The sequence below is a fragment of the Trichosurus vulpecula genome, chromosome 1 (genome assembly GCF_011100635.1).
Source record: "Trichosurus vulpecula isolate mTriVul1 chromosome 1, mTriVul1.pri, whole genome shotgun sequence".
Taxonomy (NCBI): domain Eukaryota; kingdom Metazoa; phylum Chordata; class Mammalia; order Diprotodontia; family Phalangeridae; genus Trichosurus; species Trichosurus vulpecula.
This window is the reverse complement of record NC_050573.1, coordinates 33563370-33585823: the sequence shown is the minus strand read 5'-3', so window position 1 is coordinate 33585823 and position 22454 is coordinate 33563370. Positions and strand designations below refer to the sequence as shown.

The 22454-nt window shown below is 45.1% G+C and overlaps 1 protein-coding gene across 5 annotated transcripts in view; it reads left to right on the top strand.

Moving 5' to 3' along the window:
- The window catches only part of MAPKAPK5 (MAPK activated protein kinase 5), a 51236-nt gene extending 29747 nt beyond the window's left edge, over positions 1-21489 (top strand). The window contains exons 8-16 of one of the 5 annotated variants that reach the window (XR_005010493.1): positions 218-298; positions 5433-5620; positions 10854-10974; positions 12969-13099; positions 13418-13539; positions 14704-14808; positions 17425-20233; positions 20491-20548; positions 20886-21455. Coding sequence is in view for 2 of the 5 variants with exons in the window: in XM_036760657.1 (XP_036616552.1) it covers positions 218-298; positions 5433-5620; positions 10854-10974; positions 12969-13099; positions 13418-13539; positions 14704-14808; positions 17425-17519 (843 nt within the window). In the remaining 3 variants the exon portion in view is untranslated. Of the gene's footprint in view, positions 1-217; positions 299-5432; positions 5621-10853; positions 10975-12968; positions 13100-13417; positions 13540-14703; positions 14809-17424 lie in introns of all 5 variants that reach the window. The other 4 variants (XR_005010491.1, XR_005010492.1, XM_036760666.1 and 1 more) reach the window with 4 other exon arrangements.
- Positions 21490-22454: the final 965 nt, after the last annotated feature.

The following is a 22454-nucleotide window of genomic DNA, read 5'->3' as shown; positions in this document are numbered from 1 at the left end:
CAGCAGAATATGTTTAAAATTTCTTCCCAGCCCAACAAGATGTGTTTTTAGGAGAGATGAACTTTCCCGATCAGATCCTAACTTTGCAGGGAAAGAAAAGGACTTGAGAGATGTGCATGACTGAGAAGCTGACTAAAGCCATGTTGGCGCCCTAAGGTCAAGGTGAATGGCATCTGTGGTTAATGATGATTTTCCTGCTTTTGACTTGGTCCAACAGGTATTGGAGGCACAGAGAAGGCATCAAAAAGAGAAGTCTGGGATTATACCTACCTCGCCCACACCCTACACTTACAATAAGGTAAGCTTCTTAGATGCTCATTCCTTCGCCATCTCCTGGGAGGTGCTTGCAAGACAGGGTGCAGGGAGTTAGTCACTTTTGGTATCTGCCAGAAAGAGCCTGGAGCTGTGGCCTGGGGAGGGCTTTGCCATTTTTACCTGTTGCCTGATGTGTGATACAGAGCAGTGGAGTTTCTGTGGGAGGGCCCACTGGCTGTGGTTAACTTCAGGACTGTTTGTGCTTTTCTGTGGGCATGGAGTTCTCATTTGGTTCCATTTTGCCAGGTTTATGTTGTGCTGTATCTGATTCTGTTTTAGAGCTGTGCTTCTCAAGCATTTTTGAGGACTTCTCTTTTTGGGACAAAAAATCCCTTAGCTACTTTCAGTGATATTCCTCCTTTTTGTTAGTGCAAAATGAACAGGAAGAGTGAGGCAGCTTTTGATGAGACATTAATGATGGGCTGTCTGATGTTTTCTGAAAGATAACAGAGAAATTTGTGCCAGAAATAAGTGTGGCAGTTTCCATGTTGTAGACACTCAGACACTTATGCAAGTGTCACCTTTAGATTGCCCACGCCAATGAAATCACCCATCCGTGAGGTATTGAAGACGATTACATAAGAGAATCTCTTCTTGTTCAGAGGATCATCATGAGATCGTAGCTCTAGAGCTGGAAAGGGACCTTTGAGGCCATCAAGTCCAACCCCTCATTGTGCAGATGAGGAAACTGAGGCTAGGAGAGACTGAGTTGCCCAGCATCCCTCAGCTAGCAAGTGACTAAAGTAGGATTTGAACTTGGGTCTTTCCTGACTCCCAAGCTCAGTGGTCTGTCGTGCAGACCCGACTCTGGGAATAACTGCTTCAGAACAGTACGGGGATAGGGGTGTGAGCAAAGGCTGAAGGGACTAGTGTAGTAGAGCCCTTAGGGTTCCTGGGACCTTCAGTATGGAAGGAGATGGTCAGTAGGACCTAAGAGCCACACCTGGGGTTTCTGAAGAGCCAGGGTTGAGTCCTGGCTTGACCATTAACTGTGGCCTTGATCAAGTATTTAGCCTCCCAAGTTGAGTGTTTGAATGGGAATAGTCTCTAAGGTCCTTTCTAGCCTGAAGATTCTGGGGTCCTGTGTCTGCCATCCCATAGCCCCTGTGCTCGGCATTGTGAGTCAGTGATGCAGCAGCATCCCGTGTCACCCAGAACATCCAGTCACTGCAGTCATGGTTGAGTTAGGCTTGGGATGCTTTGTCAGACATCAAGGCTGGCTACTCAGTCAGTCACTGAAGTACCTAGTGTGTGCTAGTGTTCATAAAGTACCTTGTGTGTGCTAGGCACAGAGAGACAGAAAATATGGGTGGATACAGGATAAGTACAAGGGACTTAAATATCCAAATTAACCCAACTTTTGACAGATGAAACCAACTGTTAATTGTCATATAGACACAACCTAAGTTAATCAATCACCAGGCATTTATTGGTGCCTCCTGCGTACCAGGCACCGTGCTGCAGATGAGGGACTGTAGAGGTCTGACTGTCCCCCCTGGCCAAAGCAGAGCCCCCGGCGTGATTGGGAAATGTTTAACAAAGGAAAGAAAAATACATCACAACATCGATAATATTGTTTTGGAGCTTTCTAAGTCATTGTGGGGTGGATCCCCTCTTCTTATTTTAGTTTGAATCCCCCCAGTGCAAAGGACTTGAGTATCATTGGAGATCCTATGTCATGTGGCCCCTAGCCCTTCTTTTCACTCCCCTGAACTGCCTGTCTTGGCGACTGCGTATTGAGTGCTTACTGGGTTCAGAGCATGGCATTAGGGAGAGCACAGAGTGTGGTTAAGGCAGGAGCTCTGTCTGCCCTTAGGGAGCATGCAGTGTACATTAGGATCTAGCAGGTGCATCACAGGGGTACAAAACTCAAACCTTTGACCAGGCTCCTTGGACTTGCCTTCTCCAGGGAGTGTGTAACAGTGAATTTGAACCTGTTTTTCTCAGGGGCTTGTTATTCTTAATGAAATGTCAAATTGAAGGTGACCTGGGCTTAATGCAGCACTGTACTGAGGAGATTCAAGGGTTCTTCTCTCATATTCTTGATTCTTAATCTTTCTGGGACTCAGTTGGTGGGGCAGCTTAGGAGCTCAGTAGAAGTTCTCATTTGGTATGCGTTCTATGTATGTATATATGTATATGTATATCTGTCTTGGTTTTTTACATCATCAAAATATATATAATATATATAATTTTTATATATGTTAAATGCATATAAAGTTGATGATATAAAAAATGAAAAGGAGCAATAATACCTTAAAATCCATATTTATACATTTATCTTAATATATAGATGCATGTATATTTATTTATCTATATCTCTTTAAGATAAATGGCATTGCTATCTTTTGGGTTTTTACATCATTAAAATTTCCCCTGATACTCCTCTCGCTCCTCTTCCCAGAAGATTATCCCACATAAAAAATATTATTTTTAAAGAAAAAAGAAAGTTGGTAAAACTTACAGAGGTCGGCCTTATTGATGTCATCTCAATTCAGTTTACAATGAAAGTGTCTTTGGAGAACAGTGACATTTGGAAGCCATTAGCTAGGTGGAAGATCCTATCATATCCCTTCCCTAGAGGGAGACAGACCCCTTTGGGCAGACCTGGTTAGTGTGTCCAGGAGGAGTCCATGGCAGGTCAGCTTGATATAATAGTCAATCCTAAAGGGTCTGAAGAAACTAGCTTCCATTTGCTTTCTCTTTGTGTTCTCAGTGGGGTGGGTAGCCTAGTGAGTATGAGAAGAGGCAGTCCCTCCTCTCCGCTGTCAAGAGCTTCCGAAACAGTGCCTGAAACTGCTTTGAACCAGGCCATCTCTAAAGAGCCTTGAGAGACTGGGGATGGAGGAGCCTTCCCCGTTGTAGCAGACACACTGGCCTGCTTTGCCTAGAGAAGGGACCTATGTAGGCCGTGTGGAGCCCGGCGGGCCCTGAGGATGGCTGGTGTCATCCAGAAGGGGAGTTGTTCTTTTATCTTGCCAGGGCACCAAGGACAAGGCTGGTTGGTTCTAGCCCTCTATTTAGTAGCCATTTAGAACCGGTTGAGGCCAAAGCTGAGCCTCCCCTCCAGAGCCTTTAGTCCAGCATCTGCATTCTGTTGGATGAAGGAGCCAAGGCACTGCCCGGTGAGGACGTTCAGCCGTCTCCAGGTGGCTGCTGCTGCTCGCAGAGGGGAGAGCCGGGCCTCCCACACCACAGTGCCTGCCCTGGCAGGGCATTTTGCCAGCATGATGAAGTGTGAAGAATGCTGAGGACCTGTGTTCAAATCCTGGCTCTGCCCCTCACTGCCTGGGTGACTTTTACCTCTTGTGGCCTCATTTTCCTCATGAGGTAGTTGGACTAGATGACTTCTAGCTCCATGTTGAGGCTTCTGTTATTATGCATTATCTATTATTTATTAAGTGCTTGCTATTTGCAGAACGTAGTACTAGAGGAGATGCACAATTTAGATAATACATAATATATTTGCTTTCAGGAAGCTTACAATATAATAGAGAAAAGAGCTGAAGCCAGAGAACTATAATATGAACTTTTATTGGGGACCTGGGTACAGCAGAGATGGGCGGTGGGGATGGAACAAGTCTTTGTAGAGCCCCTCCTCTGTGCCAGGCGCTGTGCTGAGTGCTTTACTTGCGTGACATCTCATTTGGTCTTCATGACCACCCTGAAAGGATAGGTTCCATTATCACCCCCATTTTACACAGGAGGAAACTGAAGCAGACAGTGGTGAGGTGGCTTTCCCAAGGTCACACAGCTAGGACATGTCTGAGGCTGGATTTGAGCTCAGGTCTTCCTGACTCTAGGCCCAGCTGCCCCACCCAGTGTTGTGTGAGACCTGGGGAATCAGGAAGAGCTTTATGGAAGAGGTGGTATTTGAATTGGGCTTCTTTTTTTAAGGTAAGAATTCAAAATTGAAGAGATGTTCAGCTCAGGTGAGGAAAGGTATGGTGGGGGAGTGTTTGAGGAGTGCAGTCAAGAAGTAGTGGCCAAGGGTAGGTCTTCTTCACCATGTCTAATGGAAGAGAGAGGGACAAGAAGTGAAGTATGATCTGCCTGGGTCAAAGAGCTCCAAGGAAGGCCTTTGGATTCCTTTTTTCCCATTGGGGAAGCCTGGCACCCCCTCCCCAGGGCAGGGCTATCGGGAAGCCCCCCCCGGAGAGCGTGTAGAGCTTTGCAGCCCTTCAAGCACTGCAGTGTGACTGGTCTTCATTATTACTGTTCTAAGAGGAGGACTCCTAGTGGAGGCGGGGGCAGGTCCCAGATCGTGGGACTGGGACCTGGGAGGTGTGGTCAGGGCCAGAGAAGGGCTGAGACTGTCTGGAATGAGACAGAGTCCTCTCAGCCAGAACCCAGGACTTGTCCCATCTCCAGTGATGTACTTAGCAGAAAAGCTTTTGTCAGAATGTTTCCATCTGTGCAGGAAGGCCCAGGGAGGATGTTTGGTCACTGTCAGAGACTTAAGGCTGGAAGAGTCCTTAAAGGGCATCTGGTCCAGCTCTTTCATTTTACAGACAAAGATACTGAGCACAGACACAGGGAATGACTTGTCCAAGGTCACATGGCTAGCAAGTGGCAGAGCCAGGATTTAAACCCGGATCCTCTGCATCCTAATGCTTGCCATTTATGATACTCTGGTGACAGAACTGACTGGGGTGCTCATCCATGAGGCCTCTAAGATGTCCCTTTCAGAAGTCACTTGTGTTGATTGAGTATCAAGGTCAAGTATCTTTTTTCTTCCCCAAGCAGGACATCCACCCTTATGCACCAGGAAAGGGATTGTGTCTTCTACCCAGGTCTAGGTTGATGGTTAAACATGTGCTTTGGGGCTGGCAAAGGGGAAGACATGTGACATCATTTACATTTTGCTCTTGGAGCAGCTTGTATTAAACACTTGTTGAATTGAATGTATTTTATGTCTAGATATTGCTTTGGCTGCATAAAAATAAATCCTTTGAATAGAAAGGTTTACTGTCTTAGGAGCTGGGACTCTCCAGCAGTGATCACCTGCAGACCAGACCAGCTCAGTGTATCCCCGAGAGCTGTCTGCTGCAGATCATGTGACCTGGCTCTTCTCCATCCCCCGTTGTGCCCCAATGTGACCCTCTTCTTGCTTTCAGAGCTGTGACTTGTGGTCCTTGGGGGTGATCATTTATGTGATGCTGTGCGGCTACCCACCTTTTTACTCCAAACACCACAGCCGGACAATTCCAAAGGACATGCGGAGAAAGATCATGACGGGAAGCTTTGAGTTTCCTGAGGAAGAATGGAGCCAAATCTCCGAGATGGCCAAAGACATTGTGAGAAAGTGAGTCAGCAGAGGCTTTGTTCTGTTACCTCTGTGTTATTCATTGGAGCAGATTGAAGGGACTGGGGAGGGTGGGGGAGGCCTAGTGTTGGTGGGTTGGACTGGAGAGGAATTGCTATGGCATGACCTCCCACTGCTTTGGAGGGATGATGAGCCCAAACAACTCAAAATGTGTTTTTCCACAACCCTTGGTATTTCCTTTGTCACTTGAGGCCAGAAAACCAGAAAAAGACATGCCCGGGGTCACTTAGTCCAAGCCATACCCAAGGACAAATACCTTCTATGTTATCGCCAGTGTGATCATATCTATCAATTGTTTGGAGATTTGTAGTGATCAGGAGCTCACTGTCTGCTCATGCAGCCTAATACACTTAGAAAAAAAAAATAAAGCCTGGGTCTTCCTGTTTCCTTGAGGCTGCAAGCGCAGGCAGGGGCTGCCCTGCTCTGGTTGGCTCAGGAGCTTTGGCTTTTCTCCTCTGCCTGCCATCCCGGGAGGCTCCCCGTGTGGACCCCCTGGCAGCAGGGATCTCAGGCGTGCCTGTTCCACTTTGGAATGCCATGGTTTTGACTTAAGTCTTTTTCTTACGTTGAACTGAAAACCAGCCTCCCCAAAGATTCCCGCCTTGCTCTGAGTTCTGCCCTCAGGGCTAGGCAGAACAAGTCCCAGTCCCTTTTTTGCAGGACAAAAGAGCTGACATTTATACAGCTCTTTAAGGTTTTCAAAGGCAGCTCAGTGGTACAGTAGATAGAGCCCTGGGCCTGGAGTCAAGAAGACCTGAGTTCAAATCCAGCTTCCAGCACTTCCTAGCTGTGTGACCCTGGGTAAGTCACTTAACCTTGTTGGCCTCACTTTCTTCATCTGTAAAATGAGTTGGAGAAAGAAATGGCAAACCTCTCCAATATCTTTGCCAAGAAAACCCCAAATGGGGTCATGCAGAGTCAGAAATGATCTCCCGATTCTGCTCTCTTCACATACAGTCTCCTAGGTTTTCCTTCTAATTTCGTTTAAGAGGCGATTGAAGCAGGGCAGGTCAGAGAGGATGAACAGAGAAGTGATATGGTGTAAGAAGAATGGAATCGGTGGTGCTAATGGCCACATGGCCCAGCTTGGACAGGAATGCCGTAGGCAGCAGCAGAAGAACCAAAGCTGGATTGAAAATAGCCTGTAGTGCCTCCTCTTCCACAGGGCTTCCCAGTAACCAGTCTCACTACTGTTTGGCCTAAGAGCTGGCTGTCCTTAAGGTGGTCTAGCAACAGACAGATTGACCTGTTCAATAGAGAGCAGAACTTGGATTGAGAAGCCCTGGGTTCAAATCCTTCCTCTGAAACTTAGCAGCTCTGTGACCATGAGCAATCTACTTCACCTCTTATCTAGCTGCAGGCAAGTCTCTAAGACTTGTTGAGTTATGTCCAGTAGAATGTAAACTCTTTGAAGACAAGGAGTTGTTCTTTTCTTTGCACACCAAAGCACGTCTTAATTTATTATTTTTTGGTTAGGCCAGGCCTTTGATTTCATGCCTGTCTAGGAATCTCTTGGTTTGGAAATTCTTCCTTCATAAGTATAGCAACAGTTGATTTGTGTCTTAGAGCATTCCTGGGGGCACTGAGAGTTTAAGTGACTCCCTAGTCTTGGTCATACAAGCCAGCATGTGTCAGAGGCAGAGATTGAACCGGGTCTTTCTGACTTAGTCCAGTCCTCTGTCTATTACGCCAGAGCACGTATGGAAGAGATGCTCCCTAAATGCTTGTTGAACTGAAGCGGTCCGTGGTTTGTGTAGGGTCTTTCTAATGATGCTATCACAGATCATGCATGGACTTACTGATGGTGATGTGTTGGGGAAAGCAGATCCAAGAGGGGCCATGACCATTGCTGATGGGGGTGATGATAACAGGATCTAGAAATACTTCATTCTTGTTTCATTTCTGTTTCCTCTGCCAAGGAGAATATTCTTTGGACTGGAAAAGCCAGAAAATAGCTAAATGGCCAATCTAAACCCTAAACAAATGAGGAAATAATAAGAAAACACTTAGTAGACTTGGATGACTTTTAAGTCAGGTACCTGGCCCACATGAACTCTAAGAATGCTGAAAGAATTGATGGAAGCACTAGCTAAGAACCATCAGTGATCTTGGAGAGTCCCTGGAAATGAGAGAGGTGGTGCAGGATTGAAGAAGGTCAGCTGTTGTCCTGGGTTTTGAGAGAAGGAAAGAGGAGAGGGCAACACATCATTAGAGCTGTGCAAGAGGCAGTGGATTGCCTGAAGAGTAGGGGCTCGTCCTCTCTTGGGAGTCTTCAGACACGTGCTGCGTACCTTCTTGCCAAGTGTGTTGTCCATCGTTTGTTGGATATTCCTCTCCAGATGTAGATTGGACTAGTATACAGTATGGCTACAGAGGTCTTCCAGCTCTGTGACCCTGTGCGGAGCTGAGAGATTTTATAGAAAATCAGTCCATCAGAACTCATTTATTAAGTGCTTGGTATGTGCCAGGCACTGTGCTAAGTGCTGGGGATTCCAGAAAGCTTACATTCTAATGGGGAAGCCACATGTAAATAACTAGATAGATGCTAGGCATGTATAAAGTTAATGGGAGGTTTTTCAGAGGGGAAGGCACTAGCAGCTTGGGCAAAGGCAAAAGCCCTTGTGGAGAAGATGGGATTTGAGATTTTATATATGTGTGTGCATGTGTGTGTGTGCACACACACACATACACATGCACACATACATTTTTTTTTCTTTTTCACCCCCTCTGCATGCGGTAGTGTAGCTTAAGGTCTTGGGTACCATGCTGTGCTTTTACTGCTTTGCGTTAAGCAAAGTTGAGTCTGTGTTTCTTCATCTATAAAATGGAAATTCTCTTTGCCACCTCTCTTAATGCCTGTATATGTTCCATGATGCTTTTGGAATGTATCTCCATGCTTTATGTCTGGTATTCTCAAACCAATTCTGTTCTGTTCAATTCAATATGCAATTTATTAGGCTCCTACTATGTCATAGTCATTACAGCTGGGTGGTGAGAATGTAAAGACCGCAATAAATCAGTCTTTGTCCCTAAGGAGCTTATGTACTGCCCTGAGCTTGCTAGGTCAGATTCTTGCTATTGTGGAGATGCAAGTGTAGCTGTTTCAAGTAGACCTTATCTTTACAGTCTCACCTGATTTAGGAAGACTGACCCTTAGCCATCAGAGAGGGCCTGAGCCTAGTCATAGCACACTAGATGCTCTAGGGATGGAGAAGCAGACACATGCACACACACACAGAACAGAAGAACACATGCTGCATGTGCAAACACATACACAAACACACACAGCTCTCTTGGAGCCTCTCCAGGAAAATCTTGTGATACGCCGTGCTGCTAATGTCTCCTGGGGATCTAAAACGGGGTAGAGAAGGCCTGGAATTTCATCTGGGTCTGAATCATCATCATTTAGTCAACAGACATTTCTTAAATGCCTGTTATATGTCTGGCCCTCTTTGCAAAGGTGAGAATGCAGTGACAAAAAGGAAACAGTCCCTGCCCTCAAGGAACTTATCCTCCATCAGGAAAGACAATAGGTACATAGGAAGTATATAACATCCAGATAAATATAAAGTAGTTTGAGGGGGAAGGAGGATCAGGAAAAGCTTCTTGTAGAAGACAGTGCTTGAATGGAGTCTTGGAGTAGGGGAGGGATTTTGTGAGATTGGGGCAAGGAGGGAGGACATTGCGGGTTTGGGGGGATGGTTAATGCAAAACCACAGAGATGGGAGAGAGGGCTTGTAGAATGGAACAGCAAGGCCAGTTTGGCTGGACTGCCAAGTGCATGCAGGGGATTAATGTAGAATGAGGCTGGAAAGACAGGGTGGGAGCCAGGAGATAAAGGTTTTTAAAGGCCATACAGAAGAGGAGTTTATATTTTATATGAATATGTTACAGAGTTTCACTCTTGTGGTTATTTCAGTCCTTGTTGCCAAGCAGCTCTTCTTCTGAAGTCCACTCTGTGCTCCCATGTGCCCCTTCCCATGCATCTCACTTGTTGATGTAGCTTCAGTCTATACTAGACAACATTACTGTGACTTACGCATGGAGAAACGGGCTATCCTAAATTAGAACAATTGCATCCACTTACTGTTGCTTCTGTGCAGTGTCCTTCATACCTACTTGAATGCCATTAACCTCTTGGCAAGCAAAGCTTAATGGTGAAAAGGACCCTGGATCTGAAGACAGAAAGCCTGGGTTCCTGTCCTCAGTTTACCACTGATTTCCTGGGTGACCTTAGCAAATCACTTCATTTCTCTGGGCCTTAGTTTCCCTGTCTCTAAAATGAGGTTATTGGACTCGATGACACTTAGCATCTCTTCCAAATCTAAATTGTGATCATATGATTCTAATGGGAATCTTTACTCTGTAGGTGGCTTTTTGGTAGTTTCTCTGCAGTCTCTAGCTTTCTAGAAAGTGTCATATATGATCTCTGTAATATGTAATTAATGTAATAATGAAGTGTACAGACCCATTCCAGATAATTTTTTAGAAACTTGAACTGAGTAGCCCAAAGAGTCACCAACTTTGAAAGATCAGCTGAGTAAGAGAGACTTGGATGGAAGAATTCTGTAGTTGGGAGGGAATGCAGTAGAGGCCAACTAGGTTTGCTAAGGATAACCAGAAATGTGTCATCTAACCATCCATAGGTTATGTAGCAGTATTCCAAGTCTGAGTACCAATGCCCAGCCCTCGGGAATACTTACAGCTCCATTCCTCCGTAGCCTCATTCACACTCACCATTGGCCAGAATAGCCATTCAGCCAGTCATCCTTTGTGTAAAATAATTAATATTCAGAAATAATTAATATTCAGAAATTTAGACCTTGAATCTCAGGTTACCATGTCTAAATATACCTGAACTAATTCTTTTCTCTGTGGGCTGCTTTTGCCAAGGCATCCATCTGTAACCTGAAGCCAGCTGGCTCTGATCCTAATGACAGGTTAGCAATTTGGTCCCAGTGTGAATTGACTAGGGATTCTTGAAGGGACAGGAGTATTGACACTGAAATTCCCTATGGTAGAGTAGGAGAAACTTCTTGATTTCTCAGCCATGGGTGTTTTTATATACTTTAAGCTTCAGTGATCTTGACTGGCACATTGGGGAAGGTGAGGAGAAGCTGGGAAGGATGAAAACCAGCTCTAGGCCATGTGTTTCCATTCGAATTTACACCAGCAGCTGGATGTGTCAGATGTGTTTGTCTTCCTCCCACAGGTTGCTGAAGGTCAAGCCGGAGGAGCGGCTTACCATTGAGGGGGTGTTGGACCACCCCTGGCTAAACTCAAACGAAGCTCTGGACAACGTGTTGCCATCTGCCCAGCTGATGATGGACAAGGTTTTTTGCTGACACCTCTTTTGTTTCTGGGAAGGTTGTTCTGGCAGGAACGTAGGGACAAAGTATCATCGTCAACTGTCCTTTTAGGAGATTTCTGTGGTACTCAGAAAGGTGGCATCAAAGAGAGAACATTTGTATAAAAGGATGTATTTGTTTTCATAAAAGACTAGACCAAGACCTGGAAGGATCTGCCCCAAGAAACTACCCACCTCTGCCTGGAGTGGTTGAAATATCGGTCTCTATTCCCAGTTACTTTTTTTTTTTTCAGTGTGTATTGAGCACCTGTATTCAGCATTGTGGGTTATAGAGTTGACCTCGAGCCGCTTAAAGCCTTGTTTCTAATGTAGAAAACAATTGGAGAATAGTGTCAGATAGATAATTGTTTCATTATGTGGAACTAAGTAGGCTTTTAGAACGCAGAGAAGAAGGTGATTAACATGGGCCTAGAGACAAGAGTCCAAGAGATATTAGGACTTGAGCTGGACCTTGAATAAGCCAAAGATATTCCCAGGAGCTAGTGAAGCACCAGGAACAAAAGCCTAGAATCTGCACACAGAGAAAACCGAGCTTGACTCAGGTCATAGGCTAAAGGCAGATAAAGTTGGCTAGGAAGAGGGAGCCAGATTATGAAAGGCCTTGAAAGCCAGCAGAAGACTTTGGACTTAATGCCATAGGAACCATTACAGCTTTCTGATGGTGTAGGGCTATAGAGAAGGTGGTGTTTTAGGAAGGTTAGTCACAATTGGTATGTGACGTTAATTGGAAGGAGAAATGGCAGGTAGAGAAGTCATCCAGGAACCTGTGGCAGTAATCTAGGTATGAAGTGTTCAGGGCTTTGGAGGAGTCTGTTGACATTTGGAAGAAAGAGGAAGGAACGGATGGCTAAATGGAATGTGAAGGACATTTGGAAGGAAAAATCCATCAGAAGAATTTGGTTCCTGGCTAGATGTGGAGGACAAAGGAAAAGGGGGATTCAGAGAAGATTTAGTGGTTTTGAGCCTAGAAAGCAATGGTATGGTTGACAGAAACTGGGAAGTGGGAGAAGTAAGATAGTTTGGGAGGGAAGTTGGGGAAAATTGGGTTTGAGTTTGGTTTTAGATGTATTGAGAAGCTAGTATGACATCCGGGTAGAAGCATTCATTAGGCAGTTGGAAATGTGGGGCTGGAGCTTGAGCAGGAGGTCAGGACCAGTGGTCCAGATTTGGTAGTCATCACCATAGAGATGGTCTGGTTGAAGCCGTGGGAAGGGACAAGCTGTTCAAAGGAGTGAATGTTGAGATGAAAGAGTGAGAGGGCCAACGACTGGTTCACATTTAGGGGGCAGATGGAGGAGGAGGAAGAACCATGGTTTGGGACATTCTTTACCGAATACTAGCTATAGCTAGTCTTTTTGTAGGGCTGCATAATAGTGCCGGAAGTTAGCTCTCAGATCTGATGGAAAGAACCCTGGGCTTAGGGGTCAGAAACTCTAGGTGTAGATGTTATGCAGTATGAAAGTGTGCTTTACTGTGTGAGCTTACCAGCTGCTCGGTGACGTTGAGCAAGTCTCTTGGGTCTGGGACACTCATTTCCGTAGCCATTGAGTGGCGATGGGAATGGAGATATTTGCATGTCCTGTCTCATAGGGTTCTGGTGGGGCTCCCATGAGATAGTGTATGTAAGACTGCTTTGGTATCAGCAGAGGTACACGAGGGAATATTACTACTACCACTGCTACTAGTATTACCACTATCGCTGTTGTTACTACTAGTGCTGCTGCCCCTTTAGTTCTAACCCAGATGCCCTTGGTAATCCACTTGCCATGATGGAATCCTTACTTGGTTTGGTAGAACCATCCCTGTGATACTTGGTGAAATTGGATTTTAATAATTTTGAGTTTTCCTCCAACGTGGCCAAATACCTTTTTCAGTCAGTCAGCAAGCATCTTATTAATTGCCTGCTATGTGCCAGGCACTGTGTCAAATGCTAAACTAACTCGGCTGCTTTCTATTCAGGCAGTAGTTGCTGGAATCCAACAGGCTCATGCAGAACAGCTGGCCAACATGAGAATCCAGGACCTCAAAGTCAGCCTCAAACCCCTGCACTCTGTAAATAATCCCATTCTCAGAAAGAGGAAATTGCTTGGGTAATTTGGTTTTGTTTCTGGATTGCTTTATTCCCCTTCCAAACAACAAGCCTAATGTAGTTTTTGGTTCTGTCTACCCAAACCCAGCTGTGCAAGGAATCTTCAGTTTTCTTCCTTCCTTGCACATGCCCTGGGAGGATCCAACTCAGCATGCTCCAGGCATTGCCACAATTTGGGAGATGTTACCATGATGTTGTTTGAGCAATTTTCTGTTCAAAGTCTTTTTCCTTGGGTGCATGTGGGGTTAACATCTTTTCAGGGATTTGGATTGGAAAATCTGACTTTTTAAAAAATTACTTTTCCTCCAACGTTTCAAAGCACAAAGCCGAAGGATGGTGTCTATATTCATGACCCTGAGAATGGAGCAGAGGACTCCAATGTGGCGCTGGAGAAGCTACGAGATGTCATCGCTCAGTGTATTCTGCCCCAGGCTGGTAAAGGTCACACTCCTTAAGAATGCTTTCTTTGTTTGTCCGTCCGAGTGTGTGCATGTATGTGTGCTTGGGTTTCAAAGGTACTAGGTATAGCAGCCTCTATCTTGGTGTTTTATAAAGACTTCGGGGTAATCCTGTGTCCACTGAGCAAAATCCTATGTGGAGCCTCAGAGGTATATTGTCAGCACTCTGTCTTTGGGTTTCCTTGCCCTTTGTACGTTTGCAGGGAGGAACATGGTTAAGTCTCTGAGGATATAGATGAAGTTGGGAGATTTTTTAAAAGCCCAACAGCAATGGGAGAAATCTAAGCTGAGATGGAAGTTTAGGTGAATCAGTCTAGACGGCATCAAAGGGTATAGATTGCTCACACCTCTTCCAGCTCCTTGGTTTAGGAGTCTGTGGTCAAGACTTTGCTCAGCATCTTGGTAGCAAGAAAAACAACACATTTAGTAGTTTAAAACTGACCATTTAAAACTGACATACAAGGTATACCGAGCTTGCGGCCCTTGGTGTTTGTGGGTGATAATCATAGTATTCTCCTTTACTTCTTGTTAGACACTAATGGGTCTTTGCAGCAGTCAGAGGGCTAACTGAAAGGCCTCACTCTTCTCACTGACTTTCTTCACTGACTATTCAGATTTTAGGGAAATTCCCACAATTTCCCTGAAATAAGCCCTTTCCAGACAATTCTTTAATGATCCAGCTGTTTGGAGATTGGAAATGAGCTCACAGTGATCAAGCTGCCCACTGAGCTTTGTCCTGCGTGGCTTGGGGTTTCAGAGTCTGGTCATGGTTGGCCGGGCCTCGCTGCTCAGGCCTAATCAAGCCTAAGGACTAGATTCATGTTATATCCCCCAGCGTTAAGGGTTTAGGGCTAAACTCTAGGGGAAATGGATGAGACTGTGAGGAACCAAGGGTGTCTAATGACCTGGGACTGTCTTGAGTCCAAGTAGGGAAGGATAGTAAGGCTGAGAGTTTACATATTTGATCTTTGGTAATCAACTGATCAAAAATCCTGTCTCCTGGTCCTCTCCTTCCCTCCTGCTTCCTTTCTCCTTCCCCTCCCCCAGTCCCTCCAAGCCTCACCTAAGGAAAGGGACTTCTCTGATGCTTCTTCTACCCTGTGCTGCTTCTGAGAAAACACAACTTCCTGTTCATCCCTTTCAATAGGAGAGAACGAAGACGAGAAGCTGAATGAGGTGATGCAGGAGGCGTGGAAGTACAACCGGGAATGCAAGCTCCTTCGGGACACCCTGCAGAGTTTCAGCTGGAACGGTACGGGAGAGATCGCTTTCTCTCATGGGTCTGCCTGAGGCCAGGCCTGAGATGGCAGGTGGAGGCGGGCGTGTTGGGGTGGTGGCTGCTGCTATTGTCTTCAGAACCCTGTGTTCATCCTGGAGGAGAGCAGCCCCAAAGCATTCACACCAAGAAGGAGGAGCGTGGAAGGTCCGATGACTCACAGGATGCAGAACTTTGGGAGAAACCATCCAACTGAAGCCGCCCTCGGGGCCAGTGATCCCAGAGGAGAGTGATGATGATAGCTTGCATTTGTAGAGCACTTTAAGGTTTGCAGCTGCTGTAGAAGTGTTGTCTCATTGGGTCTGCACAGTAATCCTGAGAAGTAGCTGTGGTTATTATCCCCTTTTTACAGATGACGAATTTGAGGCAGAGGTTGATCAACTTGCCCAGGACCAGGCCCAGCTCCATCCACTGTGCCACTAAGGTGCCCAGTGTAGAGGGAAGGGAGATGGGGCTAAGCTCCGTGGAGCCTGCCTCCTCTTACATCGACCTATAGTTAGGAGAGAAGAGGTAGCGAGGGAACGAGGAGCTCATTAAATCTGGATGTGGCTGAGAGGGAGGGCATCTTGTTTTCAAGTTTATTCTCCGTGATGTATTCAAACAAAGACCAACTGCTCTCAGTGGTGGAGGACCTGATGAGCAGACATCAGCTCCTTAGAGATACCAGGCCCAGACCAGCTGTCCCAGGGCACTGAGAGAATTATTGATGGGATTGTTGAGGCCCTCTTGGTGATCCTTGAAAAACTGGAGGTTGGAATGGTTGCTGGAGATCTCAAGGAGGGCAGGTGTTTTCCTGATCTTTTCCAAAAAATGGAAAGAGAGCAGAATGTACAGATTGTAGGTTTAATTTTGCTTTCTGGCAAAATTCTTAAGTATACTTTCAAAGGAATGGCCAGTGAACCTCTAGACAAGGAGGTAGGTGGTCATGTTCTACTACCCTTGTTTCCTTTTTGAGCTCGGTTAGTTACTGGCCTGGTAGGTTGGAGGAATGCCAGAGTTTTAATGTCCTGAGCTTTTAGCAAAATTCTTGATAGACTGTTTTATGGTTTCCTTGTGGATAAGATGGATCAGAGGGACGTAGAAGAGTGTGTGGTCAGGTGCATTTGAAATTGGACCCAGAAAGAGCCCTGGATGGCATAATGTTGCCTTGGAAGGAGGTCTCTCATGGAGTATCACCAGGATCTTTGAACATTTTTATCAGTGGATCCTGGAGAAAGGTCATACGGCGTGCTTCTGAGTTGTAGATGTCACACATCTAGGAAGAGTGACTAACATGTTGGATGACTGTAAGAATTCAAGAAGATTTGGACAGGTTATAGAACTGAGCCACTGAAAAGCTGAACGTTAATAGGGACAAATATAAAGTCTTACATTTGAGCTTAAAAAGTCACCTTCACAAATACAAGAAGGGAGAAGTGTGGCTGGGTAGAGATTCATCTTTAGAGATCTGGGTTTGGTAGTAGATAGTCAGGAGGACCTGAGTCAACTCTGTCCTCAGACACTTATCTGCTTTGTGACCCTGGGCAAGTCACTCTACCTCTGCTTGGCTGTTTCCTCAGCTATAAAATGGGGGTCATAGAAGGACCTACTTCCCAGGGGTGTATGAGGATTAATGAGAGAACATTTGTAAAATCATTGACACATTCCCTTGCACATGTAGGTGCTTGTTCCCCCTTATGAGTCAGCTGGGTGATGAGCCCACCCTAAAAACTAACACAATCTTAGGCTCCCTGGAAAGAGGACGTGTCCAGAATGAGGGCTGGCAGTCCCGATACACTGGTCCTGGAATTGTGTGTTCCGGGCTCAGTGCCACCTTTTAGAAAGAGCATCAATAAGCTGGTGACTTAAGATCATGCATACTGAGATCAGTGAGAGGAATTGGAGATTTTTAGCCTGAAAATGAAGATTGGGGGAGCCAAGGTGAGGAGGTTCGAAGCTCTTTTCAAATATTTGAAGGGCTGGAATGCAGATTAGATTTGTCCTGCTGGTCTCCAAAGGACAGAACTTGGAGAAAGGTCAGTGCAAGTTCCCACAAGGTCTTCATTCAGACTTGGATGATTACTTTTTAGGGATGATTTGGAGTCAGATATGGATTTTCCAGTTCTGCGAGTACTAGAATGCTGGGAGAAGGGGCAGACTCCTCTGTTGCCTGGGCACAGTGTGGCTGTCACCTAGCTTATAGAAACTCCTAACCTTGGCAGAGAGGAGCTCCATTGAGGTTTTGTGCGTGTGTGTGTGTGTGTGTGTGTGTGTGTGTGTGTGTGTGTGTGTGTGTGAGAGAGAGAGAGAAGTAAACTATGATTTTTTTTGACAGAAGGCTCAGGGTACCTCTTTAACCTCTTTTTCCCACCCTGAATGATGGGTCTGGCCAGGCATTGATGGTTAAAGGCCAAATGAAAGTATGCACTGCTGATCACACTTGGACACTTGGGGATTCCATCCTGAGTCTCCCTGCGGTGGAGCTGGGTTATAGGGTGAGCCAGGCTCAGGGCCGGGAAACTTGTCCACTGCTGGATCCTTTCCCCCAGGGTATTCTTTTGCCAGAACAAACCTGTTGATACTGACTCAGTCCTTTCTTTTTTTGGTTTTCAGGCCGTGGATTCACAGATAAAGTTGATCGACTGAAACTGGCAGAAATTGTGAAACAAGTGATTGAAGAACAGACTGCCTCTCATGAGTCCCAATAGCCACAGCCTCAGAGCATTAGTTTGTTTTTGTTTTATTTTTTACATTTTGAAAATTTATTCCTTAACTGTACAAAGTAATTTTTATGTAAATTAATAAATCATAATTTCATTAAATTTCCATACTGCTGAAAGATGCTGTATAGGTGTAGATACAAGAATCATTGGTACTGTAATATTTTTTTAAGACAAGCTTAGTTTTTAGAGATAGATTATGATTCCTGTATTGTTTGTTTGTATGTCTCTCAGACAGGACAGGTGATGTCACCAAGATCCTTTGACTTGTAATAGGTGCAGAAACACCTTACCAGCGATGAGCAGCCAAGCAGCTCAGTAGAAAGCTGGAACAGGCACTGTGGAGTATAATCCCATCAGCACCCTGTGTCTTCCCCCCAAACCATCAGGGCTGGGACAGCTGGAGCACCTGGGGAGGGAGGGCAGCTTGGTTGGCTTTGGCTCCAGGTAGCCATCCGGGAAAACCCAGCAAGCAGCTCTTCAGCCCGCCTGGCCTCTGAGGCCGGTGTCACTGTGCTTGCCTCTGCCTGAGGGATTCTTTGGTGCAGAACTTGTCTCATTTCCTTTCCTGTTTTTCTCCTGGTCTTTCTAGGGTGGAATAGTAAGGTCTCCTAAGGTTTAATGGTTTAATGTGTGATGGTTAGGAATGAAAAGGATTCAAATAGTTTAGTAAAGGCAGGTTCTAGTCCATTTATTCTTTTTCTGCTTGTAGGTCCCTTAGATGGTAGCCTTATTTTTCCAGACCAGAATTTAAGTTTATCTCTCCCTGTTGGTTTTTTCTCTGTTTTGTTGTTCTTCCTCCTTGCTTGTACCTCTGTTGATTTTAAACCTTGGTCAAAGGCTTGGAAGGCTGTGTATTGTATATATCTGTTGACTCCGAGACTAGAGACTTCTGGATTATTTGGGTTTCTCCCCAAATCTGTGCTCTTCTCTCAGCCATTTTGGCTGTATCTCTCCTTCTTGCTTGCATATGTTCATTCAACTGTCATAGTTACTCATTAGACTGAATATAATTCAGAGTGTGGCCCTCAAAATGTAGAACAAATCTGTTGTGATGTTGTCCTTTAATAAATGGAGGCTTTTAGAGAGACTTTGGTACCTATGTAGGTAAAGCAGACCAGGTGATGTAAACTGAGATGCCATTCAGGAAGAGAAGCAGTAGGTTTATTCACTTTTGTAGCGTGCCAAGTCAGTCAGGGAGTACTAATAAAGGCACTGGACTAGGCCTTGGGGATGCAGAGGCAAAAGCAAACAGTCAGTGCCTTGAAGGAGCTTCCATTGTGTCAGGGCAAAGCAGTCTTCAACCAGCAGGCACTGATGAAGCCCCTACTGCTATGGATCAACCACTCCTAGTGCCAGGCTCTGGGGTTAGAGACCAAAGCAAGATAATCCCTGCTTTGGGGGAGTACCTTAGAGTTCTGCATTTCCAGCTGAAAATCTGGATCCCTTAGGCGCTGCTCCGTGGCTGCTTACCTTTCCAAAGCTCTTTTCTAAATGGATCTTCAGATTGATTAGAACCACAGGGAGCCAACTCCGACAATTTATAACAATGCCAGTGGCCGTTTAGAGAGGCTCTTTGTCTCCAGGGGCCCCCTCATGTTGTTGTCCAGCTCACCCAGCATGGCTAGACGTCAGTCCCCTTTGTCCATGCTTTCTACCATTAGAGGAGCCATTACATGGTCATGGTTACAAATAATTGTGTTCCCTCTTGGCTGAGAGCAGCAAAGCCCAAGCCTGAGGGAGCTAAGGAACAAAGTCTAATGGATACTTTTCTCTTTACTAATCCAAAAACCTAGTTTGGAGATAATCCAGGCTGTCTAGATCACAGGTAGTTACAAAGACCCTGACATCTGTCAGGAAACCTTCCAGCTGGATTGTTTCTGGCAGCCAAACGTGTGAAGTTTCCCATCTAACTTCCTGATGATAGAGGGGCGGTCCAAGGAGGAAGTGGAGGGTGAGGCATCTAGGTTAGAGCTAAGGGAGGCACGAGGCTGTGTTGAAAGCAGACACTTGTGTCTGAGGAGCACTATTGTCATCCTGATCTTCCTATTGCTCAATTCTTCCTTCTGTGGTAGCTTCTGGGACATCATCTCCACCTCAGAGTTCTGATGGGCTGGACATTTTTGAAAACCATCACCTTGAACTCTCCTCTTTTTTGTTAGGGCTGAAAGTGGTGAACCAGGGGGCATCTGAGGCAGCGATCAATAGGTTACCTGTACTTCGCCTTAGGCTACATTGAATGTCAGTCCATAGAATCAAGTGGAAGTGTCTTGATGCCCACAGGAGGATTGAGCCGACACTATATAGGCCATCTGTAGTGTCTGATCTATCACTCAGTCATGGCTGTCCTTCTGGGCTAGTAAAAGAGCAGAGTGATTGGTGTGGATGGTAGGGCTCAGTGTGCTTGGAGCCCTTGGAGCCAGGGATCCCTATCCAGTGAATGTTGCCCTGGCCTCATGAACCCCCAGGTCTTGTGCTTACTTTGAAGTAGCAGACTCTCCTGCTTTGTTTGTGAAGCGTAAAGCAGATAGAATCCAAACCTGAACAAGACTTTCATGTGTTTCTTTTTTGTGTAAATATTAGGGAACATCCCACTCTTGAAAGGCTTTGACACGTTATTGGTAATCTGTAGGCCTTGTGAATTGGAGAGTTGATAAGAAGACTGCTCCTGCCTAGAGTGGTGAATCCCATGAAGTCACCAGGTATAGACTGTCTTGACTTTTCCCCATTGTACCTCTGACCCTCCATTGATTTATTTAGGAAACCCTTGTTCTTTAGTGAAATGCCTTTGGGTCAGCCATAGTTAGGTGTCTGGTAGGTGGCAGAGCCAATCCTACGTGTGTCCTTTTGTGTCTTTATAAACTAACATGTATGGGCAGGGAGAGGGTTGTCAGACGTTGGTGTTTGAAGTGTGTGGATATAAGGAATTACCCTTTTTTTCTTTTTTCTTTTTTTTTAGAGAGTTCATGTTGAGTGTATTATCCATTTGAGAAAGGACCAATTTGAAGGATTAGTAGGTAAGAGCAGGGTAACATAAGGTCGAAGGTCAAATGATTGATTTCAGGCATGTTATGTCTAAGACAGCTTTGTTTTAGAACAAAGATGGGATGTAATTTAATTTCTAATTACGCTTTAATCCTTTAAGTGAAAAAAATCAATAACTGAATTATCAAGAGAGGTAATGGGTGTGAAGTAAGTTCTCAGCTCATTAATGTCAGCTGTTACTGTGGAACATGGTATACATGACTAGGGGCTGGCCTTGCAGTCAGGAGAACTGTTCTCTCTCTTGACACACTGGCTGGATGACCGTGGCCAAAGTACCTGACCTCTCAGGGCTGCTGTCATTCACTCTAGGTGCGGATGAGTTTGAGATCTGCCTCAAGTGCAGGGATTTTCCAAACTAGGAGTTCCCAATGCCAGCGGACTAAAAGGTTCAAATGGTCCCTTCCCTCCAAATGATTACTTTTATGCCACCCCACTCTTTGATTTTAAGATAATCACCCAAGTATGCAATTCTAATGGTTTTTGTGAAGTCCTGGAGGAATCTCTCCCCAGATTCTTCAAATTGAAATGTTCACATTGGACAATTTTAAAGCAATGTTCTTTTGTATGAAATGCAAAGACAAAGACACGTCTAGAAATCATTTGGTCCTTAGGGATATTCTTCAGAACTAGTGACCCAGCTGTCTGACAATGTCTTATCTTGTCAGATGATGAAGAGAAACTTTGTCATCTATTCAAGGAGAGAAATGTCGTAAATTGATAATGACACCATCACCCCAGATAGTTTGGTCTACAACAGTGATGACGTGTGAGATATCACATAGTACCTACCCTTCATTTCTGTGTCAGGTCAAGAGTGTTCTTTTTCAGTGTTACCTGTATGCTTATTTTTATTTTGGAATCAGTATTATATTGTAAATATTCTACATTGTTGTATATAAAATGATTTTACTAAAGCTAAGAGATGCTGAGTCTTATTTTTAGAATAAAAGGGAATCCAAAGGAAGATATTTGACTATTCATACCAAAGGGGTAGCAACCTTCTTATGAGTTTAAATTCAGGTCTGCTACTTGAATATCTTGGGGATATTGGGTGGACACTCAGTTGTTGGGGCTGGTCCCTTTCTTTCTCTGGGCCTCACTTTCTCCCTCTGTAAAATGAAGGGATGGGACTAGATAATTTTTAAAGACCCTTCTATTCCAGTTCTGAGTCTGTGATCCTATGTTTTAGTCACATGCCTTATAGCCCATCCATACTTGTTTTTTGCAAATGGTAGCAGGTGAAGGAAAAAAAAGAAAGGAAAAAAACCACTGATACTGTCTTTGTTAAATATTGTGTACTTCCCTATGTGAATATGTGATAGAGCAGAAAATATTTTAAATTATATTTATTTGCAGTTGTGAAATGTGTACACCAGAAATTATTTTTTAAAAAGGGTGAGGGGGAGGAACTCGTGCACCATTGTGCTCCTGAGAAATTTTCCCATGAGAGAAAAGCTCCTCTTAGGTTGGGGGACGTCTATGTGTGTGTAAGGTCTGTATACATGGAGAAGTGTTGGTTTCTAAAGATAAATGCCCAACATTAATGGCCAACCCTAAAAGACTTTGGGAGCCCAGCGATTGCCGCCTGTAGGAGCTAAGCAGAGAATGGTACTAGTTTTGGGAAAAGGAGTGAGCAGAGCCCTCAGCCTTGGCTACAGATATGTATCTGTCCCATTACAATCCTTTTCATTTTAGCAACTCTACCAAGTAAGAGGAGATGCCTGCTCTGGGGGAGGGGTGGTCACAGTGCCTGGGGCTGTAGAAGAAAGGAAAGAATTCTTTTTTCTCTGAGCCTTGTCCTTAAAGCTGGGGTACTGGCAGAACCCGCTGAGTGGGCAGAGGGAATTCCTACAGGGAACCTACTTACCCAAGAATCAC